The 27,459-nt window shown below is 53.3% G+C and overlaps 7 protein-coding genes across 7 annotated transcripts; 2 read left to right on the forward strand and 5 right to left on the reverse strand.

The window, feature by feature from the left end:
- Window positions 1-821: 821 nt before the first annotated feature.
- On the reverse strand, window positions 822-1,154 carry TRIREDRAFT_109255 (uncharacterized protein; the record flags this gene model as incomplete). Its single annotated transcript, XM_006967009.1, has 1 exon — window positions 822-1,154. The coding sequence occupies one exon, from the start codon at window positions 1,152-1,154 to the stop codon at window positions 822-824; it is 333 nt and encodes a 110-aa protein (XP_006967071.1).
- A 1,176-nt stretch (window positions 1,155-2,330) lies between these two features.
- On the reverse strand, window positions 2,331-3,308 carry TRIREDRAFT_49976 (glycoside hydrolase family 45). Its single transcript, XM_006967010.1, has 3 exons — window positions 3,195-3,308; window positions 3,069-3,134; window positions 2,331-3,006 (listed from the first exon to the last, which is right to left on the reverse strand). The coding sequence occupies exons 1-3, from the start codon at window positions 3,261-3,263 to the stop codon at window positions 2,413-2,415; spliced, it is 729 nt and encodes a 242-aa protein (XP_006967072.1). The 5' UTR covers window positions 3,264-3,308; the 3' UTR covers window positions 2,331-2,412.
- A 3,516-nt stretch (window positions 3,309-6,824) lies between these two features.
- Window positions 6,825-8,483, forward strand: TRIREDRAFT_4744 (uncharacterized protein; the record flags this gene model as incomplete). Its single annotated transcript, XM_006966862.1, has 6 exons — window positions 6,825-6,927; window positions 7,050-7,123; window positions 7,337-7,646; window positions 7,721-7,779; window positions 7,858-7,952; window positions 8,087-8,483. The coding sequence occupies 6 exons, from the start codon at window positions 6,825-6,827 to the stop codon at window positions 8,481-8,483; spliced, it is 1,038 nt and encodes a 345-aa protein (XP_006966924.1).
- A 383-nt stretch (window positions 8,484-8,866) lies between these two features.
- Window positions 8,867-10,266, reverse strand: TRIREDRAFT_65223 (uncharacterized protein; the record flags this gene model as incomplete). Its single annotated transcript, XM_006967011.1, has 2 exons — window positions 8,867-9,511; window positions 9,613-10,266. The coding sequence occupies 2 exons, from the start codon at window positions 10,264-10,266 to the stop codon at window positions 8,867-8,869; spliced, it is 1,299 nt and encodes a 432-aa protein (XP_006967073.1).
- Window positions 10,267-11,563: 1,297 nt separating this feature from the next.
- Window positions 11,564-13,262, reverse strand: TRIREDRAFT_64989 (uncharacterized protein; the record flags this gene model as incomplete). The annotated part of the gene is made up of 3 exons (XM_006967012.1): window positions 11,564-12,744; window positions 12,810-13,127; window positions 13,178-13,262. The coding sequence occupies 3 exons, from the start codon at window positions 13,260-13,262 to the stop codon at window positions 11,564-11,566; spliced, it is 1,584 nt and encodes a 527-aa protein (XP_006967074.1).
- Window positions 13,263-13,659: 397 nt separating this feature from the next.
- On the forward strand, window positions 13,660-14,438 carry TRIREDRAFT_65004 (uncharacterized protein; the record flags this gene model as incomplete). Its single annotated transcript, XM_006966909.1, has 4 exons — window positions 13,660-13,776; window positions 13,837-14,101; window positions 14,196-14,262; window positions 14,318-14,438. The coding sequence occupies 4 exons, from the start codon at window positions 13,660-13,662 to the stop codon at window positions 14,436-14,438; spliced, it is 570 nt and encodes a 189-aa protein (XP_006966971.1).
- Window positions 14,439-20,347: 5,909 nt separating this feature from the next.
- TRIREDRAFT_64938 (tyrosine protein phosphatase) lies at window positions 20,348-21,836 on the reverse strand (the record flags this gene model as incomplete). The annotated part of the gene is made up of 3 exons (XM_006967013.1): window positions 20,348-21,282; window positions 21,361-21,632; window positions 21,790-21,836. 3 exons carry the CDS (start codon window positions 21,834-21,836, stop codon window positions 20,348-20,350), a joined length of 1,254 nt encoding a protein of 417 aa, XP_006967075.1.
- Between the last annotated feature and the right edge of the window lie 5,623 nt (window positions 21,837-27,459).

Below are 27,459 nucleotides of genomic sequence, written 5' to 3' on the forward strand. Positions count from 1 at the left end.
CGACGTGGATCGTATTGTATTAGACAGATGAGTCACTCTCACTCAGTATTATGATTCTCTAATTGCAGCACCCATCAAAGACTGTCGAAACGTATTGATAGTTGCTGAGGTGCGAAGTAAGCTTTGTTGAACGACGGGGTGAACCTCAGTCCGGTCTGTCTCTGCGGAGCACAGTCATTGTATAAGGGCCCTGTCCCCGACGTTTGTATCTAGTTGAACTAAGTCTTTTACATATGTTGAATACATGTATAACATCACACTCTCCAATTTCAACAAGCTCGCCATATATGAAGGAATAACCCTGAAATATGACCACTATTGGAAAATGATGGAATAGAGCTTTGTGGCCTCTCATCCATCGCTTGGCGTGGAAGAGTCTCCATGATTGGCTGCCTTTATCTGTCGATTATAGACAACTGGGAATCGTAATTATTCGTACGTATAGCTAAAACCGTCTCCCGTAACAGGAAATGTGCCGTTGATACACTTGGGCACGGGAAATGGCTATCAGATGGGAATCAAGTCAAGATCTGCAGGAGGTAAACTTGGTCCCGTTGTGGCCATCACGCAAGGATAGAGAACTTTAAGTAGAATCGACACATTTGTTGTAAGAGAAGGAAGCTATACAACCATCCCAACTGACTGCCGAGAGGTAGCGGTTTCATATCTGGTGTCCCGGCCAACTGAAATTGGCCTCCTACCTATCAATGGGCTGATCGGTCCATATCTCTGCGTGTAACACCGGTCCTCTTCCCAGTCCAACCCAATTCGTACCCAACTACAGTCATTCATGATCCTGTGATCCGTTTCCCAAAGCCGCCTCAGCTGTAGTAGCACGCAAAGGACTGAGCGTTCTGCACCTGGACACAGTTGCCCCCGTTGTTGGCCTGACCAATGTTGTTGCCTCCGCAATTCTGTCCGCTGAAGAAGTTGCACAGGCAGCGGCCCTCGTAGCAGTTGGCAATGTTGGCAAACTGGCCAAAGTGGTAGTTGTAGCAGTTGTCGGGCCCGCCGTAGAGCTTGGTCGCCCAGGTGACGTCGACTTGGCCGGCGTAGGAGCTGCACGCGTCGTTGTAGTAGTTGATTTGCATTTGCTCTGCGGTGGCAAAGGAGGCGGTAAGCACCGCGAGGAAGGAGGCAGTTGAGAAGTGCATGATGATGTTTTGGACTGGTCGGTGACCGGTTGTGGATGGTTGAAGTGATGTGGTTGTTGGTGGTGTATCAAAGAGCTTGTGGTGCGAGCCGACTTATATATGGCAGAAGGCTTGTGGTCCTCATAACGATACTCATCCACGGAGTATCTGCTCGTTGATTCCAACGATACCCTTGTGCTTACGGTGTAAAATGATTGAAGGAAAGTAATTATGCCTTCTTTCTCAAAGCTCGGTTATCCGTGCCTACCTATGGGACCCGTATAATACGAAGATTGCAGTACATCACAACTCCTGTAGACGTGAGTTTCTGCGGCGCTAACACGAGCGTACAGGGGGTCCTACGGTTTGGGCCAGGCATTTCTCACGAAATGCTACCCTTGGCTATTCTGGTCAGCAAGATACTGTTTTGTACCTGCGCTATAGGGAATGGCAGCTATGATTATTGTCAGCATTTGAAGGCATCTCCACAGGTGGTCAATGAGGAGGATAATCCGTCAATTGCATACGCCTCGCGCATGCCACGATTCCGTTACCGCTTCGTAGCCATAGAAAAGGGAAGCGGGCAGGATATGGTAGGAACGAGCTTTGATTTGCTTAACGCTCAATATGGTCTCATTTGCAGAACACGAGAATTCTCACGCCAAGTTCGGTGTCCTCAGCAATCCACAAGCTCCGACACAGCACGTGCAATTGCAGAATCGACTGCTGAGTAGGTCGCTTCAAAGTTTGATCTCGCCGCCTCTCGTCCTTGGGGAGCGAGCATGATAGCCGTATAAGCGGAGCATCGGCCCTACAAGCGGAGCGTCGGGCGTCCTGATGAGCGCGAGCCGATGAGATTGCGGTTGCTGCCGAGAAGGGGAAAATAAGAGAAGCTGACAGCGAGCTACCTTACATGTACATAAGCTGCCGTTCAACGGTTCCTAGATCCGGGAATTCCCATGGGATCGTACGGCATAATACATCGGCCAAATGCAAGTGCCGGCGGAATTGCTTGGCGCTCATTAGGCGACAGTCGGTTATAGATGAGATCTCCTGATGTTCGCTTCCGCTTACTATTCAACTGCCCCATATCGCCAACGCTACTGCAACGAGAATAGGGGAAGCAGCATTGAAGTCAGGCAGACAGCAGCAATGATACAGTACTGCTATAATATACATAATTTATTATCTCTGGATACATATTGACTGACCTGATTAAATAGGCAGATCAGACTGACGCCGGAAGAATGCTAGAGAGACATGGCTATCTTGGGCCTTCTCAAGGAAGACACTGGGAGTACCACTGGTTCTGAACCTTGCAGGTCCCTGGGGCCTGGCACGTCGTAGGTCCCGTCCAGCCGGCACCTCCACACTGGCCATAGAGCGTCTGCTGGCCGCCGCCAGACGGCGGACTCGACGATGTCGCTGGCGGCGAGCTCCCGGGAGGAGTTGAGCCCGTGTCGTTGCCGAGGACGGGCGTGGGATCCGTCTCTTGCTGTCCCACGCAGAGGCACGTCCCCCAGTCAGAGGCAGCCTGCCCGGGGCAAGCAATGGGCTCAAAGTCGACGACGACATTGTCTCCAAAGATCTCGTTCTGCGCCATGATGTCGAAATGGTAGCTGTAGCCGTATTGGTTGGTGCCGCCGACCACCGGGCACCACTGCGCGTTCCCATTGTTCGGGCACAGGTTGGTCACCATGACGATGATGCTCTGGCCAGCAGCACCGCCCGTGCCGCAGCTGGAGCAGGGCGCCTGGCCCGTCGAGGTGAGCTGGTAGCATTTACCGCAGCCGGCGCCGCACCATGAAGCTCCGGCCGTGTCGAAGAGAGCCTGGGAGCCGGCAGCCGTGTAGACTCCGTTGCCGATGCCGAGCTGCAGAGAGAGAGAGGATGTAAGTGACGAGTCCCTTGCCCCAGACAAGGTCGAATGTTTACCTGCCACGGGAATGCGCCGGAGCTCGAGCCGCATCCGCAAGCACCCTCCTGCCCATCGTAGTAGCGCTGGCCTTTCGGTTAGAGGTTGTTGAGCAGACGTTGTGACCTGGAAGCATGTAGACTTGCCGTGGTGGTGGCCTTGTACGCGGAAACGGCGCCTACAATGAGGGAGCCGAGAACCAGAGTTGCCTTCATGGTCACGATGGTTACAAGCAAGACACGAGATGGAAGATCAAGTCAATTAGTTGCAGCGCCCTTGTGTAAGATACGAATAGATGCCCACGTGAAGAAGAATTGCAATAGTAGTTGGTTACTACAGGTCTTTTATACCTAGGTAAAAGGGCAGTTGTACGCGGCTTGCAACGCCAGGGGCAAATGAACAACAGGCTATTGCCAGGGTCAACGCCTCAGGTTTATAGCAACAGGCTATTGCCAGGGTCAACGCTTCAGGTTTACAGCAACAGGCTAATTACCTACCAGACAGGCTGATGTTTGCACCTGTAATTGCTAAAGCTCTTTCCGTGAACGTATACTACCTTGGAACAGGCTAATTGGTATATGATATCCCGATAGGATTCGAGAAGAGTGTTGCAGGGCGCTCGCCTCCAATCTCGCTATTACTCTTCTGACTTGTAGAGTGTCGTTGCACCCCCTATCCATAGGATTCAAGGCCATGTGTAGTCCGCAGAGGTGGGACCTATCAGCTTCTATACCTTACAGGTAATGACAAGGAGCAGAGGCCTGAGAACAGCATGCTCTAGCAACGCATGGCCGCCATCGGCCGAACACAAGCACTGATCAAGATATGCGTCCTGCCATCAATATGAAGCCATTCCACAGAGATCCAAGCACATACGACCATAGGTAGTGGAGAATTCGGGGTCCCGTCTGCTCCCCCATAGACAAGCCACTAACCGGCAGATTAGTAGTCAGGTGGGTGACCACTGGCGAACACCGGCTGTTGTATGTTTTTTTGCATTTTTTTTTGCTGTTTGAATCTCTTTGTCGAGAAGAGGGATGTTGGGGGTTTTTATGGTCAGTGAGACTTGAGTCGAATTTCGGCCGGCAATGCTCGGATTTGGTGGCTTGATGCGGTTGGTTGGTTGGGTGACATTCGCCCGCTTTACATGCATGGAGGCTGCACGTCTCTATTGGCTGCGGCAAAGAGGAGCGGGCTGATTCGACTTTCAATTTGGCTTGGGCTCTTCAAGTTCCGAGAAGCGTATCTACACATTACCTGCTGACCTCACTTTACCTGTGAAAATACTCTATTTTGCTTCATTAATTCGTTCAGACGTCGTGCAAGATGATTTGGAATATCTGAATTCATTAAGGCGCCGGATATCTTCGCTTTGTCTTCTCTGACGTGGGTCTTCTTGTGCGTGTTCTCGGGATCAGGGATGTTTTTCCTCAGGAGGATTGGGTATGCGGTACTTTTGGTGCTGTATGTGGGAGTCTATTTACGGGTGAGTATCATTCTGTTTCTTGATATGATGCGCCTGTTTCTTCTTTATTCTTCTTTGCTGATTGTTTCTTGATAGGTGTTGCATTGGAAGAGGCAGCCGGTGATTCGGGGCGTGAGAGAGTCTGTTGACGAAGACCGTGAGAGTGAACCTCGGTGAGGGACGACTCAGATATCACATGTCAAGCTCTTTCATTAGCTACCTACTTCAAAACTATGCACAAAATCGATACACGATGTGATAATTGAGTGTGAAGCCATCTTCGAATACGTTCTCACCACCCCGTCGATCCTCCGTCAATCCGCAGATCCGTCCCAGTGACATACGAACTCGCGTCCCCCAGAAGAAAAGCAATTGCCCCACGATACTCGTCGGGAGTAGAAATGCGCTTGAGCATGGCTTCTTCCTGCCACGTCGAGGTCCAGTCCTGGCGGCCGAGAAACTGCTGGGTCATTGGCGTGGCGATGACGCCTGGGCTGATGGAGTTGACGCGGATGACTGGACCTGCAGCTGCGGTAGCGGCTGCGGCTGCGGCTGCGTCTGCTGACGATGAGAATGCAGATAGAGGCGACGATGGAGAGCCCCATTCGGCGGCGAGGGAGCGGGTAAGCTGGTGGACGCCGGCTTTGGAGGCACAGTAGATTGCAGTTGGGGTAGCCTGGAACAAATCGAACACGACACGGGTCAGACTTCAAATGACGGATCTGTTGCGAACGACAACAAGACTCACCTTGTTGGCAATGTAGCCGCTCATGCTCGCCACAAACACAAAGCTCGCTCCGGGACTCTTTCCCTCCTGGTACTGCCTCCTCACGACCTTGGCCGCCGCCTGCGCCACGTACAAGCTGCCAGCGAGGTTCACATCGAGGGTTTGTCGGGTCTGTGACTCGGGATAGTTGATGGATTCGGCTGCGGTGCCGATGCCGGCGCAGTTGACCAAGCCGCGGAGGGGATGCTTGACTTGTGAAGCGGCGGATTCGAAGACGGTTTCGAGGAGAGACGGGGAAGTGATGTCGCAGGCGTGGTAGACGAGGGTGCGGGAGAGGGATTTTGCGAGAGCCTTGAGCGGTTCTGCAATTATCCATGTAAGTAAGACTGCTCTGTCTGTTTTTTCTTCTTCAGTGCTGTGAAAGAAGAGGACTGTTTACCCCATGTGGTTGCGAGAGGAATCTCGTGGGCATCAATGGCTATGACATCGCCGCCGCACTCGAGGATGGCTCTGGTGAGCTGGGAGCCGAGGCCGCCAGTTGCACCAGTCACTGTTTGATCCTGGTGTTATTGAGGAAACTTCCGAGAGAGAGTTCTGAGCAACTTGCCTATGATTGTTCGGTTGTCGAGGGAGAAGAGGCCCGGGGTGGTGGTGGTGAAGTGAGAGGCTTCTGTGTTTGATTCTGTGGAACCCATGATGGCTATTGTGCTCTTGTTGGTTGTTACTGGAGACTTCGCTGGTGAATTCGTGATTCCTTTGTGTGTCACTGCGAGACGTTATATACCTACTTTCAGAACAGAGGCCTTAAAACCAGTGTTGACTCGTACGAGTACACGATCATTCCCCTTGGCGGCCCCATTTGCCGCCAGCCGCCATGAGCTTCGCACTCCTTCTCAGCTCCAGGAGCTCTTACACTTCACCCATTGATTGGTAAGAAGAGCTGAAGATGAATTGTCTCCATCTTACTTTTCCATGAGACAATTGCTTCTCATGCGTGTTTCAATCATGCCAGAGTCTAGACTCGTCAGGAACCACGCAACGACAGCAAATCACCCTTATTTATAAGCTTCAATCCACAACACCAGGCTCATCTTTACTTAATCCCTCTGATCGACTATCTCCGTTACAAATCAAGGGTTTATGTAAAAGATTGACAACGGAGCCATCAGGTGGACAGTGGAACTCAGCAACTCAATATGATTACCTGCCAACATACGAGGCGGAACGGCGGCCCGCCAGCCCACTTCTCCAGGCAACAACAGCGGAGCGGCGGCCCGCCAGCGTCGTACTGTACAAGTACATTTGCTCCTTGTGGCTGAATTGCGTTTGCTGGACTAATGCAGCAAGCGAGCCGAAGCGGGGGAAAGAGGGCCGATGAAAGTTGGGGTAATCAAGGCGAGGTTGACGATGTCTTCAGTCATACGAGTTACAGGCTTAATAAAGCACATATTTTTCTCCTGAAAGACCTCTTCGGTTTCTACAGTTGGTATATATTTCTGCTTTTGTTCGCCCGTAGTCAGGGTCATTGATACGCCGCCGGCCAGTTACCATCATCGTCAACCGTATAAGACAAGTTGCTTGACCATGACTCGCTCAATGCTGCATCGTCTCGAAGACCTCTGCAACGTCGATGTCGACGACGCCGACACGGAGCTCATCAAGAGCATCCCCTTTACGCCGCACAACCGTACGTACAGCTCTGTTGCGCTTCATCTAGCTCTTCAATTCATGAGAGAATATTCTACTGACCGGCCCCTCGTCTTGCTACAGAAACGTCCAACCAGGCCATCATCACAAACGCTCTTCTAGCGGATGAACCTCTGCTCAAGGACCTGGTTCGGCAGTATGGCTCTCAGGGATGGGAAAGAGTCTACGACCAAGCTGTACGTTTCCTCTCTCTCTTTCGACAACTCTGCAGACACTTTTAGCTTTCAACTTTTCCGTCTTATGCCTTCCATCTCTCTCCTCTCCCTCTCTCAGACTCTCTCCTATCTCAACACCCACCCCCCTCTCTCATTACAAACTCCACATCACCATCATCATCACGGTCACTCACTCACTCACTCACTCACTCACTCACGAAAAACAACACACAGGCAGTCCATCTAACCGCCCGCAACATCCCCTACCTCTCCGGCCGCGTCCTCATCCAGACCTCCCTCCGGCACGTCTCCTCTTCCGCCGATACCCTCGCCCACGCCCGCCGCCTCGCAGCCCTCTACGAAGAAGCCGGCGTCCCCCGCGACCGCTTCGCCATCAAAATTCCCTTTTCCGGCCCCGCGGCCGCCGCGGCGGCGGTCCTCAACCAGGAGGGCATCCGGACGCTGGCCACGAGCGTGTTTTCCTTGGAGCAGGGCATTGCGGCGAGTCAGAGCGGCTGTCTCTTTATCAGTCCTTATTATAATGGTGCGTTTGATGAAGATGATGATGATGATGATGATGATGACCCCTGAGTACATTGTGAAACTGACGTGATGAAGAAATTGCTGCGCATTTGGATCCTTCTCTGCGACTCACGTTGGAGGATCCCGCTCTAGAGGTATGTTTGTCCTCCTCACACCAGGGGGGAAGAAGACAAAAAGGACAACAATGTGGCATCTTCTAACAGTACATGCAGCACCCCATGTCTCCCCGCGTAATCCACATCCTCGAGGCCTTTGCCAAAGCATACCGCGAAACCGGCAAGGAACAGCCGATCATGGTCATCGCAAGGTAATTCCCAACCCCCCCCCCCCCCTTTGACCCCCCCTTACCTGCCTGAAACCCACTTTGGACGAGACTGCACGAGATCCCAAACAGCAGGAGCAGGAAGAAAGCTAATATAGAAGCCTCCCCTTCAACAACAGCCACTTCACCCCCGCCGAAATCATGGCCATGGCCGAGCTCGGCTGCCCGCACGTCACCATCCCCCCGCACCTCATCCGCACCCTCCTCGACACGCCCGACACCCTCCCTCTGCCGACGACCAAGAAGCCCGCCAAGCTCAACTACGGCGAGTTCGCCACCGTGCAGCGCCTCACCAAGCTGTCCACCATTGATCCCTTTGCGCGTCCGGACTGGGACGGGAAGCTGGCCGATATGCAGACGGATTACATTGCGAATGACGGCGAGAAGTTGGATGAGGCGCTCAAGAACGATCCGATTGCGGGGAAGAGGCTGAAGGATGCCGAGGTCTTCTTCATCGAGATGGAGAACAAGGCCAAGGAGGCCATTGAGAAGGAGATTGCTGCTCAGGGCCTGTAGATAACGATGACCAGCATGTAGAAACCCTAACCTCAAAGTCGAATGCACGTCTGGCTCATTTTCGATGTTCACCTTTGCAGTCGTTAGTGTCGTCGTCACAGTCATGGATACTTTCGTCGATCGTTGCCCAGACGCAGCTTTCTCGCAACAGAATTGGCAATCTCCAGGGCATGTTCAATGCTTGATCCTGGCCGCGCCCAAGGCTCAAGCACCTTTACGACAGTCTGGTGGTTTGCATCGATATCCGCCGCAAGATGGCCGAGATGGGGAGAGTTTGCGGCCAGGGCGAGCACCAAGAAGCAGTTGAGAGAGCTGCATCCGACGAGGTCAGCTTCATCTCCAACAGCTCCAAGTCATCACTGGATTCCTCAATGTCAGGGCACTCACAACTGCAGCGAGCTATACGTGTACGGTGTCCTCTCCATGAGCAGATATCCTGCCCCGTGGAGGAAAGCTCGACACGCCGCCAAACAGACCTTGCACTGCGATATCACCGACGACGGCACCTCTGCCCCTCCGCTGTCAAACTGGGACGACGTGGCGTAAACCACAAACGGCCTGAAGATGCCCTGCTTCGCCGACCAGTAGCGCAATCGCAGTATGCATGCCTGCTTGTTTCCTGGCGTGCGATCGAACAGGTCGGGCTTGATGTCTACCGGAAGGGCCTCGTACCACCTTTCGAGCTGGAAGTTGAGTTCGCTGCACATACGCAGCAGGGACGCATCTGGATGAGGCGTATCCGACGCTGACTGAGACGAGGCGAGTGAGTCAAGAGCGCGACCGGCGTATATGGTGAGGCTGTCGGTAAAGTAGATGGCGTGATGCATCCGGTTGAGGAGAGACCGAGCTGATATCTCGGCAAGGACGCAAAGATGCTCCAGCTTGGGGTTTGTGCCGTAGTTGGGGAAGGGCATGCGATCAACGAGGACATCGATGCCGCTTCGTGGCTGATGGAACTCGGCTAGGATATCACTGATGTTGTTGTCAAAGATGGTCAGCGAATGCTCGGGTCCCTTCCTTGCAGTGTACTACTACCTTTCAATGATAAAGCAGACCCAGCTCAACCGCGTCAGTTCCTGAATCTCGACCTGGCTCGACAGGATATCCTTGCATCTGCTCTCGGTCAGACACATCCTCCGTCACCAAAAGGGACAGATGGAACTTGCCGGATCAAAAGCTGCTGTATGCTGGTCGACGCCATGTGAATCAGCCTCCACGCCGTCAACGGCTGCACCACGTACGTAAAGTACAGCGCGCATAAGATCAGACCCTGCGAGATACGAACATCGCCGCTGAAGGAGATCATCCACGCGGGCACCAGAATCCGAAGCGCCCTCTGCATGCAGGCATCGCCCGTGTTACCATGCTCGTGATCCCGGTCATCGTCGATGGGGTCGGATGCAGTGGCGCCCAGGGCCAAAACAGCCAGAAACACGCCCGACCTGACGTCCGAGCCTATACCGTCCCGCATGACGTCTTCGTAGCTAGCCAGGAGTTGGTCCCGGTCAAAGATGGGATGAAAGGCATGAACCAGGGCGAGAAAGCTACTGAGGTAATCATCCGCAACCGTTCTATCGACATGCTTCTCGTCTGCTTGAGCCCCAGAGACGGCCATGAAATCCAGCGCCAAAGACCTTGATCTCGTGTCCTCGACCCGAAAGATAAAGTCCTCGGGATAATCCCCCACCAAGGGACGCATCTGGGGCAGCGACAGCAGACTGCTCGTGCTCGTCTGGTGTCCCAAAGGAATGGTGATGGGGGGCACGTCATCATCTCCATTCATCCCGCGTCTCGACGAATTGCCCCCTTCGTGCGTGGCGAGAGCCCAAGTCGAGTGCGGCATCGAGGCTGCTTCGCGTGACGGCGAGTCCATGCTCTCGTCCCCTTCAGTACTGCCGCCACTCCGGCGGAAGAAGTCTGGCAGCTGTTGTGGCGTCATAGAAACCGGGGCATCTTTGCGTGGCTGCGGCTGCCTCTCCTGCTGCAGCTGTCTGAGCGCCTCTGCGTGCTCCCCGAGCAACGTCTCGATGCTCTCCAGCCGTCGAAGGACCGCATCCGAAGTCAACGAGTCTCCATTCTGCTGTCGTTGTGCGGCAATACTCCTGCATCCACGGACCCATCAGAACGAACAAGCCCCCATCAAACAACAGCCTCACGCATGCATTCACCCACACGCGCTCGCGTCTGGCACGTACCTAGGAGGAGCAGGTTCCGTGTAGACGCAGTCCAGTCCCTTTTCCAGACATCCCGTACATGTCGGGTTCAAGCCATCGCAGCGTCGCTTCCTATTGCTTCGTCAGTCACGCCTGAGCAAGCAAGCAGGGCTCTGCAGAGGAGGCTGGATGCTGGATGCTGGTTGCTCGATGCTCGATGCTCGATGCTCGATCAACTTACCGCTGGCGACAGTGCTTGCAGGCCACCATGGCCCTTGATTTACCAGTACTCATAGTAAAAGGTAAGCCTCCGGCCTGGGCTGAGCTGGCTTGTCACTCTTCTGTTTGACTAAACATGCCAAAAGAATAAAGTTGACAGAGTTGTGAATGTCTTCAGTTGATGCTCATTCTCGCCCAGGCCACGAGGCTGGGGGCCGTGGGTGAAGTGGAAAGGTATTTTACGGTGTAATCTGAGCACCAGAAACACTGTATGTACGATGTTTTGCAGCTCTCAACAGTATTAAGAGTACTGTCTACTTAATGGCTTCAATCAAGCGCTAGGACAAGCTGACTCAGCACACACCATATGTGCAATGCATCATCACGAGAATTCAAAAGTCGAATGTCCATCGACTCTTGTTGTTCATCTTCCCAGTCCCGTGATGAAGAGAGACAATCGATAATCCCATTTTGATGTTCGCTGGTCGCTGCTGCCAACAGTAGCTTTGAAACCCCTCTCTCTCCATACATACAGGCCCTCACTCTCCCATTCTGCATCCACAACTCTGGTAGAGATATGCTGCGATCCGTGTACGAAACCCCCTTTTAACCATCATGAATCCCTTTTCAACGCCCAGGTCATATTGAATGCGCACATAAAGCCACAGAAACGCACTAAAGGACAAGATGGAACAACACCTCTCTTCATTACACCACCTCGAATTTTTCTTCGTCGCCCTCGGCCATTTCCACGTCAGGGGCTGCTGGTCTGGAGGTGAAAGCCGCCCAGCCGCTCCTGACGGGCACGCTTGGTGTCTCCGTCTTGACCTCTTTCGTAGCCGGCTCTGCAGCGGGCTTCGCTGACCTCGGTGCCCTTGCGGCCCTGGCTGGCTTTGCTGGTGCAGCAACAGGCTTCGGTGGTTCTTCTTTCATCTTTGTCTCTTCCTCCTCCGGTTCGCCCTCGCCTTCTCCCTCGTCCCCATCATCTTCGTCATCATCCTCCTCGTCTTCGTCGTCATCGTCATCGTCATCATCACTAGAAGAGCCTGACCCTTCGCTATCGCCCTCGCTGCCAGGGTCATAGTCTTCTTCGTCTTCGTCTTCATCATCTTGCAGTTGCTGCTCGGCCTCAAGCTGTGCGCGCTCCAGCTCCGTCATGCCGTCTCCCTCTCCCTCACCGGCCCCAGCATCGCCATTCTCGGCTTCCCCGTCCTTCTTCTTGGGGCCCTTGTTCTCGGCCAGCTGCAGCTTCGCTTTCCTCTGCTCAGCCATGCTCCTGTCCTGAAGACCATTCATCTTGACGTAGTCGTCGATGCCGCCGTAATCTTGCTGGTCCAGCATGCCAAATTCCAGCTCCTCTGTGTTGCCGTCCTCGTCGATGAAGACCTCCACCACCATGTTGAACGTGATTTGGAGAATGTTCGTGTAACTGATTGCGGCAATGCGGTTGGTTGGGATGAAGATGATCGGCTTCTTGAATCCCCACAAGATGCCATTCTCGAGGAAGAAGAGGAAGCCGTCCTTTGAACCCCTAAAGCCGCTGACGTGGACTGCTATTTCATTGGGCCGGTGAGGTTGGCGCACCATGCTGCGGAACTTGTTTGAATCGGCAGAGACGATTTTCACGGCACTACCAGCAGCTTGCAATTGCCTGCTCAGCGCCCAGTGGAATAAAGACTTGTATGTGTCTGATACAGCGGCCGCAGCCCCTGACTCTGATCCTCCAATCGTTCCTTGCTTCGGGGCAGTGATGGGGACGGTGAAGACGAACGGCTCCGCGGACGGAGGGTTACCTGCCTTGGTGGGCAGACAAGTCCCTTTGGGGAATATCACGTAGTTGTGTTGAACCTGCGCCTTGTCAGGGACGGGGAGGAAGAAGGCATATTCTGCTCGATTGTCAGTCAGCCAGAAATTCTCAACGAACAAGGATAGGATTTGGATGAGGTAAACGAACCAATATCCCTCCACGCGTAGCTAATGCCCGGAAGAGGAGCTGTTGTGCCAGGGGCCCTAGCATATAAGTGGTTCGCTGTGAAGCAGATCTCGAGCTTCTTCCTCTGCGGAACAACAACAGAAATCTCTTTGACCTCTAAGAGGACATCCTCGTCTGCTGCATTCGACAGCACCGCTTGGCTGTTCGGACTGCCATTCGCTTGCTGTTCTGCGCCGAATTTCCTCTTCTTTTGCGCGGGCTCTCCGTTCTCCTGCAATCGCTCGTAGACGTGGTCGGCAATGTTGTTGAACAAGGCAATTCGGCTGGGAGAATCTGGGCCTCTGGTCAGCTGCTTGAAAAGGGTCAAGAAAGAGCTTCAGCCCAAATACCTGCAGCTTGCTTGATGCTGGCGATGATGTCTGGCCGAGCCTGGAAGACGGCGGATATCCGCTGCGTGTTAAGCGACTGGGCCATTGCGACGCAGCGAGCAAGAATCACGGCCAAAGAGGGAGACGCTGCGAGGGCCGCAATTTCGCTGATGGCAAAGGGACGAGTCGCGATTGATGCTTGAGATTCACGACTCAAGTTTGTCACCTGCAACTGACGCGACTTTGCAGCGACGTCAACTGCGCTGCTTAGTCATTCGGCGTGTCGACATCCCCGCCATCGCGATTGGAAGCGGCTTCAACTCAGTACTGATTCACCGACTCTCAGGCAGCAGGACAGCAAATTATTTTATCACCTCTATGTCTTTTTTGATCTCTAGGTAGCAGCCCTTTGAGGAGAACTTGTCTGCTGCGTGGAATCACGATACTCCAGGCAATCCAGGCGCAAACTGTCGGTAGCAAACGAACGGCCTTGGCTCAGCACAATGGCAGCGCCGTTCCCCAACCTGTACACCCTTCGAAAGGTTGCCGAATCGGCTGCCAAAGGATGCGATGTTTGTTACAAGCCCAGCTCGTCTGTGCTCATTACGCCGGACAAAAAGGTATATCCCGGTCATGCCCAGAGTCCCTTTCTCGCACAGGGCTGAATGTGGCTGCCGTAGGACTTCTTCTATATCTGCCCTGCCCACCTCAAGGACCGGTACTTTTGTACTCCTAAGATTGACGAGGATGCGGTCAAGGCCAAGCGGGAAAAGGAGCTGGCTGAAGAGAAGGAGAGGCTAGTCAAAGAGTATCAAGAGAAGCAGCGCAAGAAGAAGGAGAAGGAGAAGGAGAAAGACAAGGAGAAAGACAAGGAGAAAGACAAGGATAAGAACAAAGAGAAAGACAAGGACGAAGACAAGGACAAGAGCAAAGAAAAGGAGGAGAGTAAAACTGAAGGGGAATCCGGCGCTGTAAGTTGAGCCCGGGCACTGTTGCTGGATGGCTCTCTGAGCTGGAAGACCTAACGTACTGACGAGAGATCAGAAGAACAGTGGTGGTGAGACACCAAAGCAAGAGGATGAGCCTCGTGTCTTTGAACTCAAAATGTTCGTATGAGAACTTCTTCATTCCTTCACCCGTATCAGTACTCACCGTTTGCAGTGCCTTCTATCAACAGCGACTACAGCGCAAACGCCAAGCAGAAGCCGCCAAAAGGGACCGCGAGAGGGCTTCTCAACCAAATTACTTCCCGTCCGTACCAACAGAGCCGCCAAGAAAGTAGCCAAATTCTGGGTTCCAGTCTTTTCGACATCTCTTGCATCCCCTGGCCTCTTGACACAGCCTTTCACGCCGTATGAGGCACAAATCTCCGTCTCAGACACCGGCATCGTGTATATTTCGGCTGTCGTACTACCTCCTTCGCCCTCCAGAGTCCCAGAGTATAGAGTTGCAGATTCTCAACACAGTAAAAGCGAGTCGAGACATGACAAGAGCTCAAATCGTTGTGGGGAGCTCACTCGTTCGCCTCCGACTCCCAGTGCATCCTCTCACACAGGCTTCAAGACCCCGGATACCATTTTTCGTCTCTGTGTACTTAGATCACATCATATTGCCCTTTAGCTACGACATCCATACTCTTCGTCGTCCCACGATTGAACTGGCTAAAACATGGCTCCAGCTGTGCTCTAGTGGGACTCTCTAGAGCCAAAAGAACTGCGACAAGCAGTCCAAGGCAAGCAAAATCTCGTCAGCATCTCACCTCTTCCAATCTCAACAAGCCAACAAGACAAATTTGAGGCAAACCAATACGAGGTGGCCAATCACCAGGTCTGCTGAAGAAAAGTTTCTTCCCCAGCAGCAGTCGGAGAACTCGATCACGGGAGTTGGTTTCGGCCCCGAGACGGAGTTTACTCTGGCCTGGACGGCCGCGCTGACATCGACTTTCGATCGAATCGGGAGCGTTGCTATCCACGGAAACTGGTGATCGATCCGGCTGAAGCCCACTTGTATTACAGAGTAGCACTACTTTGTGCAAGACCATGTAATACAGCGCATAGCTGCAAGTTCGCGACATAAGGGCAGCCTACAAGGCGACATGATGGTGGCAGTCTGGCTAGTGCTTACACTTGCGGTGTCTGTACACCTCTCCAGCTGCATGCTCTGCCACTTGCTGTTTCCAGGGCTGAAATTACACGCCCTCCACAACTCGAGATTTCGCCAAAGAAGAAAAAATCACGAGGGCATGAGAAGGGGGGGGTGCTACCGTCTCTTGCACTGGTTTGCTGCGCTCTATTCTGCATCATATGATGATGGTGGATACAACCCGAACGGAAGCGGCCGGCGTTCTATGTCAACGTCTCGGAACGAGGCTGCGGGCGTCCATGAGTTTGTAGGTACTGAAACTCCGGCCATGACCATCTCTGGCCATCGGCGACCAGAGAGAAAACTCTGTGGCCTCCTGGTCCCCGGTTCTCAAACGAAGAGCACTGCAGCATGTCGAATCCAGCTGCTCATAGAGACCAACTCCAGCGTCGACAAAGCAAGGGCTTGACCAAGTAACCACAAGAGGACTTGCAGCTACGGAGTCTCAAAACTACGCGTACGGAGCTGGCCCATGCGCCTTGCCTTCTTCTCTCGCTTATTGTGCCGGCACTCGCACAGGTTACGACCGGCCGGCGGAGAAAGCATCGGAGGAGTGCTGCTATCCAGCCCTCTGATGCTGTTGTTCCACACATCCGTGCGAGCCTGGTCCCAGCTCCATACTCTTGCCGGGCTTCTTTATGGGCCAATCTCCAGAACTCTACCGACATCACAGCGTCTCGCATTCAGATTGATACACGCCCCCGCCAGCCTGCCAGAGGAAACCGAGATTGAAACCCCCATCACCGTGTACGGGTAGCAATGGTTGTTTGTGCAACCCTGCTTGGCATGCGGCATGCTGACATGGAGTCAAGGACGATGCCCTTTCCGGAAGACTCTGCATACACCAGTTACCCGCACGCCGTACCAGCTGCTTGTGTCAGTAACAGTACCTACCTGTACAGTACGATACCGCTCACACACCCGTACTCCTGACTCCTGGTTTGCTCTGCTCCCCAGTCTGGGGGAGCTCTTGACGATCTGCTATTCACGCCGTCAGCTGTCCCACACTTCGGCGGCTGTTTCAACTATTGTCGGTGGCCATTCTGAGGGCGGGACGTGGCGCATGCCGCCGCAAAATCTGGCCATTTTGCGTCTTGTTAAAGCCTTTGCAGATGCGTCTCGCCAGCCAATCAATATCAACAGTCACAGGCGGCTGCGAGCCCTGCCTTCTGAGTCGTCTTAAGTGCTGGTTTCGTGCCCCTGGAGACATCCTTCATCTTCTCGTCTACAGCTTCGATAAGGAACACTCGGGTACCCTTGAGAAGACTCAGCTTTCAGGCTTCTGACAAGGCTCCTGTCACCGCTTTCGGTGTGCTCATGTCAGTCACTTCACGGCAATGAGCGCGGAAACCTAAAACACAGGGCCATGTGCGTCCTGCTAATTTACCCACTTGATTGGTAAGGGATGAGTGAACGCATTAGCTGACCGCGGACTCTGAGCTCTGCGGTGTCTCTACATGGGACCAGCAGCAGAGGCGAGCCAAAGGAGGAAATGGTCTGCAGAGATTCACCCCCCTTCGGAGCCTGTCCTCGACTATGGCCCAACATGGTTTGCTGTGCCGGGGGAGGCGTCAACAACGTTCTGATGGACGGGCGTGGAAAGTGGCCTTGTGGAGGTGCAGCATGTCCCCATAGCGCGGTCCGAGCTGTCATCGATGCCACTTGCTTTGATGCTCTATCGGTGTCGGGATGATGGACCCTGAAAGGAGAAGAAGACTTGACAGCGCAGTTTTCGGCTGGGTATTTTTCCATCTGGGAGAAAGATACGAGATACACTTGAGGGTAGTAGACACGACAGAAACGGTCACTTTTTTAGTCGCTGGAGAAGATGGGAGCAAGACAAATCAAGATACGTTAAAGGGATGCTTCGCTCTTCTCGGGCTAGAGGTACTCATGGGTTGGCCGACATAACCCCCGGACTCAGTTGGATACGACTATCTACCTAAGCCTCCCTTCTTTCCCTCTCAAACTCGAGATTCAGGCTGCTTATGCCAGCGGGTCATGCGACGAGGCGCCTTGCGATCGATCAAAAAACAAAGCTGCTGAAACCACGGCCACTACCATTGCTCCTCCATCGCCTGGACACATTTCTCAGAGACCCCCATCGTTCAGAAATGCAGCTAGCTTCAGGTGATGACGGTTATTCGGGGAGGAAAGCGGCCTCGATTGTCCGCGTTGCCTGGCTGCTTAAAAACGCCATGCCTGTACACAAACACACACACACGCCCTTCAGCCACCGGGGGCACCGACGATCCCAGCTGCGTGCTTTCATCGGATCCCAGTCCTTGCTGTGCCTTGGCCCGAGTAAGACGCCTCCAGGACGAGAATGGTCTTTATTGGCAATCGGGTAATAAGCTGGCGCGAGAGGGGGCTTTCTGTTAGCCCAGTTCAAGCCAGGTTCACTACTCGTAAGCAACCTTGAACAGAAATAAGCGGGCAAAGGAGAAGCTTTCCAGAAGGGACAGGGATCAGGAACCAGCGAACAGGATCTCGAAAGGTCCAGCAGACCGGGGCGGTCTTTAACACCGTCATTGTTATTATCAATAACACCACCAATCAAAGGGGGGGGTGGGAGGGGGCGTATACATGGCTTCGAAGTTGGAAGAATGGAGAAACTTCTGACTCGGCAGGACGCAACGGCAGTTTTTGTCGGACGACGGTATCGGGCGTGTTGTTGATGAAAAGATGGAAAGGAGCCAGGCGAGGGCTAGGAAGCTGGGATGAGATTGTGACGGCTCCAGCAACCCTTCTCGCCCGGGACGTGGTGTAGTCGACGGGATTATCAAACACCATGGCCTGTCCTTGTTTGTTCGGATTCTTAGCTTCACGCCTCAGCCTAGGGACCGTGTTGGATCTTGTTTTGTTGCCTTGGTCACTGAGTCATTTCTAATTCTCGTTTTGGGACTACATGACAAGTTCTAGTTCTGGGCTGTCAAGGGACAAGCAACGACGCATACAGGTTACTGATATACAAAGGCCATCGAAGGGGAACAGGAAAAAGCCGACGGGCCAGATGGTTTGATAAGCGGAACAAGGTGAGTGCAGCAAGCAGGGGTGAGCAAAGTGAAAGATAACCAGTTTGTCACTACGCGGATATTGTGTGCAAGCCCTCACACAAGGGAAGCAGACCTGCTATTACAGTATATTGGAGTGGAAAGTGGAACTGGACTTTCAACATCCCCGAATACAACCATGACAAGAGACGGCTCAAGGTACCTATAGGTATCCAACCTGAAATGATGTTGCAAATGTCAAGTCTCGAGTTGCGATTCAGACAATGCTCTTGGCTTTCGGGTCCCTGTTTCTGCTCGCCTTTTGCAACCGGATTGAGTGGTGGAAGTGCAAAAAGTGCATCGCAAGAGTCCGATTGGTGGGATTTTGGACTATCGCGATCGAGGGGGCGACATCCGAGTAGAAAACCAGTAAGAGCCAATCCCTTGTCTGATTCTCTTGGTCTTCTGCACGGGCATTGGGTGGCTCTGGTCGAAAACAAGAAATGGATAGGCAATGGACCAGGCAATGCATGTTTGTTGCCGATCAGTTCGTTCAGCGTCAGCGCAACACATGACGATCCCTGGGCCTGGCTACCAAATATGGTATTTCCGCACTCGCTCTCTCTGTAGAAAGGGGGATACTATCATCACGCTGTTCCACCTTCTTTGAAGTAACAAGTGTCATACCCTAACATACTTATCAAAGGGTTCATCAGCAATCAAGAAACAAAAAGGCCGGATGTCGGACCCGATCGGACCACAGACGTGCCGGGATCAGAATCCTCCTCGATTTCAGTCAACCTCCCACCTCTCTCATAGGGCGAAATAGGCACTTGCCATGTTAATGATGGGGCGATGATGGAGTCTAGGGACTGACAAGGCGGTCCAGCGACCGCCGGGGATTGCCAACCCGTCTTGCTAAGCTCTCTTGGCATCTTTTACTAGTTGACGGGTTTATCTACCTTGGGCAGGTGGTATGTATGTACAGTCAATGGCCCCCCCTGTTCGTCCTCGTGGGGCATCCGCGAGCTTTGGCGAATTTCTGGTCATAGACGTGATACTACTCTACTCTTACTCCATCTGTAGGGCTTCCTGATGGACTTCTTCACCGAGTGCTAGCTGAGCGAAGATGAGAAGGAGAAGGATATACAAGTTCCTCGTAAGCTATGAGCCATCATGACATGCTTGTTGGTTTTACCCAACGGAAAGGTAGAAGGTGAGCGAGATCTTGGCATTGTAATGGGCTTACTGAAACAAGGATCGGAAGCACGACTATTCAGAGACTATAGTCTTCGTCTGACGTGCTATTACTACTATCTTTCGTTTGCCCAGAAACTCTCTCTTAACCCAAACGTAAGAGTGGGCTATTACTGCCCAGGAAAAGGCAAAGTGATAGGCGAAAGATGACGAGACTATCTGACGCGGGCGGCCATGTGCGCGTCAGCTTCTAATCTTGTTGTGTTATCACTTGCTAGCGCTGGGTCCTTTGTGCCGGAGAATTAGTGACTCAGAGCTGGTTCTATTTCTTGTCCTTCCTGATTCGTGTCCGTCTCTGTCCTTGTCAGATCCAAAACGTTAGAACTGGTATTATTGATAGCTATCAGCTGAGTCCGTTAGACCTAACCCAAATATAAGATACGGCTCAAGGACAAGTATCAATCCATACATCTTGGCCTTCGAGTATGTACAAGTGCTGCGTCGCTCCGGGTATTTCCCAGAAACCAGATGTAGGAGTCCTTGTATGGGTAGCCAAGAACAAAGAAGCCAAAGAGGAAGTATAGTGTACATATCAGGCGTCAAGGCAGCGCCATCGTCAGCTCCATGTATCGACAAATGATCCTATATACGGCAAAGACGTGATAATCTATTCTGGCACACGGTGATGTACTAGCAGTTGAGCTCACCGGTCACGTCAACCCACTTGACTGCCCGAGCATATAGTAATCAGCTCAGTAATTCCAACCACCCCCGCCCCTCTTGGCGATGATCGTTCTGCTTCACCCCGGTGATGGCCTGGCCCGCTGACTGATGTATCTTCACCTCAAGGTCATCACCATCACAGATTCCCCTTGCTGCCGCTGCCGCCTCGGCCAGGAGGCATCCGCAAGGGCGCCCTGGAAACCTCCTCCTCGACCCTGGCCTTCTGCAGCGAAAAAGCCGGGTCCTCGCGCGCGCCGCACGAGCACGGGAAGCCCTTCCAGTCGTACCGCCCCACGCCGGCGCCGCACTTGGGGTTGGGACACGCGAGCCGGCCGCTCAGCTCGCCCTTTTCCAGCTCCGCGCGCATCCAGCTGAGCGGCTCGACAAAGTAGTGCTGGCAGAGCGGGCTCGAGGACGGCGGAGGAGGGGGAGAAAGCGTGCTGTTGTCGCCATCGCTGCCGCTCTCGGACGCGCGCGGCTGGTGCGGGACGATAAAGGGCCCTGTGGCCAGGATGCGGCGGCATTTCTTGCAGCGGAGCCTCCGGTCCGCCGTGGGGGCCGGGGAAGGCGACGATGACGATGACAGGGACGAGGCTGCCGGATGTGACGGTGACTGAGCTGCAGCCTCGTCCTCGAACCACAGCTGTGACGGTGCCTGTCCCACAGCGAGGCTCTCCCTGGCGGCGCGTTGATACAGCCACCTCTGGTAAATGGGCTGGGCCTCCATATCGCCGTCGGCAGGGCAGCCCATCTGCCACCACAGATCGAGCTGGGCCATGAAGCCCGTGTTGGGGCCGGCAAGGGGCCGTGTCTGCTTGATGAGCGCCAGGGCCGCCCGGACGGGCTCGCTGAAGGACTTGTAGCTGTCTTCCGGATCCTGGGCCTCTGGTAGAGTCGCGGCCAGCTCTGCGCCTGCAGGGCCGGTGAAGCGGTCTGGGTAACGCCACAGGAGATAGGCGATGATGGCGGAGATGGAGCGAGACTTGCCGGCGGCGCAGTGGACAAAGACGGCCCCGCGTTTGGGGTGACTTCGTGGGGGATCCGAGGCTGAAGCTGAACTTGGCGCCGGTGCTGATGCTGAATCTGACGGTGGTGGACCTGATTCCTTGGGGGCATCCAGGCTGATGCTCTCAACCGCCTCCACTACACTAGCAACGGCATCGCTGTTGGAGCTCTGGTGCTGACTTCTCCCACCCCGGAGGCCCTCATCGATGAACTTGACAGCCCTCGGCAGCTCGATGAGGAGATCCGAGTCTTCGACGTCGTCAATATCGATGAGAAGATGCTTGAACGGCTTGCCGTACTCGGAAAAGGGCTCGTCCTTGAAATTTTTGAGACTGGATGGGTTGAAGGAGACGAGGGACAGGACGTGGGTGACTTTTCGGTCCAGGAGTGACTGTGAGCGGCGTAGAGCCCATAGACTGTAGGTTGATTCTTTAATTAGCTGCGGTGAGACTTTATGAAATAGTGTGATATATTTATATCGGAAGCATGGACGTGTAAGCACCGTCTACACGATGAGTTGTATCTCCAGCATCGACATCAGCATCAGAATCAGAATCAGAATCACGCACTCACCCCCCGACGTAGAGGTTGGGCACCCCCTCGATTGTGCTCAGCGCCATCTCGATAACGCTCTTCTCGAGGGCGTTGTGCTCCGCCACCTCGAGCCGATGGCCAAGCTGCTCCCTCTGCCCCTCGACAGGGGGGACGTCTGCCGGCAGCGAAGCCGGTTTATCTGAAGACGAGGCCACGGTTGGTGAAAGTGCAGGCTGCTCGGGCCTGGTGGCTTGACGGTATGCTATCTGTAGATGTGAGATAAAGGAAGTAAAGTCCAAGAGTTGAGTCGAGTGCCGAGGAGAGGAGAGTCTCGTTGCTGATGGAATCGAGACTGTTTGGATGTGATGGAGGAGGGGGATAATCCGCGTCTCAGATGCTGTCTATGAGCTCTAAGCCGAGTCAATCTAGATATCTAAAGAAAAGAAAAAATATCACGATATGGCTCTGAGAGGTGCCCCAAAGCAGATTGAAGGTAATTGTTCGTCGAGTTCATGGGGCAGCATTGAACTTCATGTTCATCATCTCCAGTCTCACTCGTCAGTTTTCAGCTTTCAGATTTTGCCGTGCACAGCCACACTAGCCCCTCGTAGAGCACAGCCACAATTACCCCTCCCTCCTCGCTCTTCTCCTCAGCCTTACAGCAGGGCTGCCCGTATCAGCCTCGTTTTTGCCTCGGTCCCCTATAACCCGCCTGAAAGTGCCCTAGAATCGCCCTACAGCAGCACCCGCTCATAGGTGCTACAGCGCTATGCCCAGTGTGGTTTCAGCGCGCTCTGGCCGCTAAACGGCCTCCATGCAGGCTGCCAGCTGGAGTGGGCGGGGTTCCACCGGCACTTTTACTGCGCGGCAGCGGACTGATGCCATTGATTGACACCAGATGATGATTCAACCGATCCAATACAATTGATACAATATTCGACACGAGATATCAATGCTGCTGCTGCTGCTGCTACTACATACTACAACTCTTTGCATGTAGATATAAAGCACTGTTACACACCCTCATGCTCGTACATACATCAGCACATGTCTGGCCGCTGAAAGCGACTTTTCCATTGCCCCCCTCACCTTGATGCTTCAAGTGAGGTGAGCCCATATCCAGTCAATCACTTACACGCCCCTCCAAGACGCACGACCGGCAACATCAAGGCACAGCTACAGGCCCATGTTTGGAAGGTAGAATCTATCCTTCATCACCGCCTCATTCCCTCATCCAGTCCTCTGTGCATGTACACTTGTGCTCCCTCTCTGGCTTGAGCACATGCATATCAATGCATCTCAGAGACGGAGGATTCAGTACTGCTACCTACCTACCTCTCATCGCCTCGACACGTCCGAGACATGCATATGAATGGGCACATGAGGCATCAGTTCCACACAGCGAGTGCTGCTACGATGCAATACCACACCAGCCGCGAGAGATGCCACCTCCATCGACTCTATAATTAGCAATTCTCAGCAGAGACATGCTCAACGCCATCCTCAATGTAACGCCACATGCATCTCGCCGTCCCGGTACAAGCACAAAGCACGCTGTAAGCGCCTTGCCTTGTCTCGAAATTGCTGGATTACACAGATAGGACGTATTGTTGCACCCATGCGTCAGGCCAGAAGCATGCCGGCATGACGCAAGATGATCAATATTGCAATGGAATGACGGATGAAAGAGGGAGGGGCGTGCATCTCCTTGTGTGAGAGAATGAAAGAGCGTGAGGGCCAGCATCTGAATCCTCCAGACCAAACAAATTCCTGAATGGGGGATACACGCCCCTATGCTTCATTTATACTTTGTTGCTTGTCATCTGTCTCTCTATTGATTGAACATGATTCTGATTACTGATCAGATGAAAGATTGGAGGCTTGATCCTCAATTCATTATTGTATTCTTTCTGCTCCCGTCTGGATGTCCTTGATTGATCCAAGCCCTGCCAATCAGCTTGGCAAAGCACAGCTCCTTTCTCAATTAATCCCATTCAATCCTTCGCTGCGCCCAGAATACATACATCTAGTTTTAAGCAAAGGCCTCCTCTCGGTCATCACTCATTAGAAGTTGGCAGAGAAGAAAAGCGGCGCCGCCGTTGCAACAATCGCCTCGAGCCTGTCAAACGTCGACATGTAGTCCTCTGAATTTGCATTGCACAACAGAACACGGTGCTTCCGTAGGTAGCTTAGAAAAGGAGCAAAAAGCCCATCTCAAGTTATTGGCCAACGGTACACTTTCGTTACGAAATATAACATATGTTCCTTGTAAAACACGAGGCACGCGAGATACAAAATACAAGCCAATCTCACCCCGTTTCCCCATATAGAGCACGAAGTAGATTGTAGCATGAGAGTAAGCATAAGGTACATTTCATAATTCTACGCGAACAAGACGCTCCTCGCACTAGGCGGCGGGCAACTCGAACAAACGGGGAGTGAATCTTGGATCAAATCGATTACATAGACCAGCCGCCCTTACTCATTGCCATCCTTGACTATAAAAGAATCGGATGAGGTCAGGCCAGCCTCTTTTTTATGTAGTTCGTTATAATACGGGTTTAACATGAAGACCCTGCTGCTGACTAGGTACGACAGGATGCCCTCCCAGAAGATATGTCAGGCATAAGACCTATCGTACTCTTATTGCTCCTTTGACTCTTGTGAAGTCATCATTAAGCACTCCGTTCATTCATCCGTCTTCCATGACATTGCTGAGGCACAATCACTGCTCGTATGTGTATATACCCCGGGCATCAGGCTGTAAGTGTCAGCCTCCATTGCTCCCTTGTACCCGGTACCCTGCCAGTCCGGGGCCATCACCCCCAGCTTACTGGTATCCGGGACTATCCGGGACTCGCAACACAGCTCGCCACAAATTTCCTCTTACGGCATTGCTCTGATTCGGGCGTCCAGGAGACTGTCACGTTCAGGTTCAACATCAAGCATCGAAATACTTTTCTCTAAACGAACCTCGGTTGGCACAGGTACAATCGTCCATGTGTACCTATATTACATGCGTCCTCTTGGCTCAGCAGGACGGGGTCACGCCAATACATCTCGTATCACGTCCATAGGGGAGGGCTACAACCTGCTGAGTTTGTCAACATCTCAACAAACACACCGTCTTCCCTCTGACAAACAATAAACCATGATCAGCCCTGCAATGCTAATACAGACGGACAGGCCCCGGAGAGATAATAGATGCCGCCTCCCGATCCCTCCAATTTTTCCTTGAAGTGGCATCTCCCCTCTCCCCCGGAATTTCCTTTTCAAGCCTGTATCATCATCTATGTATACTCTTCTTTTAGTCTTCGCTTATTACATACAACGAACCCACGTTCTGTCTTTTCTCTTCACCCCTCTCAACAATCTTGTCAGCACAAAACAGCAATATAGCACAAACATTACCGTCCATAACGCCAGCCATTCTATGACAACTAGTATTCAAGACAATCCATGCAGTCAATGAACAAGGCTCTCTTTTTCGCGCTCCCGCAGATCCGCATCACGCACACGACCGCGGACGCACGGAAGCATACAGTACATGTCATGCCCCCCTCTCCCCATCTCTCTGTATCACTGCCCTTCACTTCATCATTACGTGACGTTACTCAAAAGAACAACCGGTTGCCCAGCCCGCCCAACAAAAACTGAGATGGTGTGTCCCCGTCATCTTGTCTGGCCCAGATGCCGTCCGAGTGCTACCTCTTGTCGTAGCACAGGCTTGCCATCCTTCTCCTGCTCCTGCTCCTCCTCCTCCTCCCATACATATGTGTACCACCTTGGACTACATACTTGTACATACACCACGCTCCTCCCTTCTTCACATACATACAAAGCAGTATCACCTTGCGGAGTAGAATGTCCCTCGTAATAATATACCTACCACTTCTGCAAGAAACGGGCAGATCCTACACCCACTCTTTCTATCAATCGAGGCGCCTTGTACTCCCTACACGCAAACGGGTAAGACCGTACTCTCCGTCCGCACGACTCGCAGCAGGGAAATGTAAGACACTCGGTAGTACAGCGCAAGTACGTGCGACTCGGCCATGGCAGTTCTCGGTCCAAGTATGCATGATTTTAGTGAGGGGAGGGGAGGATTGGGGATGATAGAGAGAGAGAGCGAGAGAGAGCGAGAGAGAGAGAGAGAGAGAGGCTGCGGGCTTATGCCCTTAGCTGCATCTTCGTGGGCTCTGAGAATCCTTCGTCTCGTCCGTGGGAGCAAATTCGTCAAACATTAAAGCGAACCGTAAAATGATCAATCACAATGTGTAAAAGGCAATATTTGTCAAGCGCCATTCAGAGCAATCATTATAAACGCGCCTTTTGAGCAGTCATGGCGATATTGTTTTGCAAGCAGAGGAGCCATACATGTACGCCTCGGAAGCATCTCAGAATTTCATCACCTTTTTACCCGGAACACACTATTATACACCGTCTAGCCTCGTCACTCCTTTTGAACATCAGATTCTCGCCATCTTCCGTGCTTCCTCAGAGAAATATCTCAGGTGCCGTAGGTGCCGCCCCCTCCATCTCGTAGCCGGATCGCCTTGAGCCGGAAGGACTGTGAAGCCTCCCGATGGGACCTCGTCATCCTCTGTCATACCTGTTACTGCCCATCAAAAGCCGTACGTAAGATCGCAGTGGCAGAAAACAGTCAGAGAAACCGAGGCAGGGAAATGAAACGCCTCTTGATCTTCTGCTTTTGCTCCCTCGCCGCATGGGGTGGCACCACCTTCAGGCGACCAACAGCCGGCTTCCCCATCCCAGCAGCCCGCCGAGAACGACATCTGTATGTCAGCCGTTCCGGTCTGATGTTGCCAATGGGCATCCCTTGTCCTTTGCTCGCTGGCGCCGTCGCACGACGGCTGGCTGAGCATTCTGCTGTGCTTCCACCTAAGCCCGAGTGAGGGTAGGGCTTGGGTCATGTATCTGGGGACCAGGGTCTCACACGCTCAGCCCAACCAGAAGCCGTTCATCGCCAGCCACTTGCGTCCGGCCTCAAGATTAGTGCCAGTCTTCCGCACGGGGAGGGTTTGCGACGGCTCCTACGCCTGGGCAGCCAGAACCCGATGGGCTATGCAACAACTCGCAGCGGAAATCTGCGCATCTACGATTTTCCCTCCCAAGCACGGTCAGTTGCTGCATCCTGCTTTGCTGACTCTGATGCTCCCGCAATAAGCGAGGGTGCTCTGCGCTGTCATGTTGATTGCGGATTCGCACCAGAGCTGGCTTTGTCAGATCCGTCATTGGCCCCAGGCGGCGGAGACGGGTATCTGGGAACAGGCAAATGCTCTTGTCCGCTTGCCCGGCCACAGTGTCCGGGGCCCCCCTTTCAAAGTAAATATAAGCGGTCGACATGTGTCGAGCCCTGGGGCCTTGCGAGGTTCAGCCAGCCCGGACCTGGGCAGAGGTACCAAGTGATCATCGTGGTGCTCCGTAGCATCAGCATCAGCAGTCAAGGGCGGCCTTGCGATAAAAGACTGGGGGAGAGAAATGGAAGATCCTGAATCCTGTGAGAGGCATGTCTTAGCGGCTGACATGGGGAGCTGTTTCTCTTGGCCGAATTCGGCGGCACAGGCGTAACAGCAGCATGTGCGCGTCTTACCCCATCATGAAATCAGCCGGGGAGGGGAGGAAGCTCTGCCCTAGGATCCTCTGCAGGAGGCCCAACTGCGTGTCGTGGTTTCTGTCAGCCTGACC

The sequence above is a fragment of the Trichoderma reesei genome (genome assembly GCF_000167675.1).
Source record: "Trichoderma reesei QM6a unplaced genomic scaffold TRIREscaffold_15, whole genome shotgun sequence".
Taxonomy (NCBI): domain Eukaryota; kingdom Fungi; phylum Ascomycota; class Sordariomycetes; order Hypocreales; family Hypocreaceae; genus Trichoderma; species Trichoderma reesei.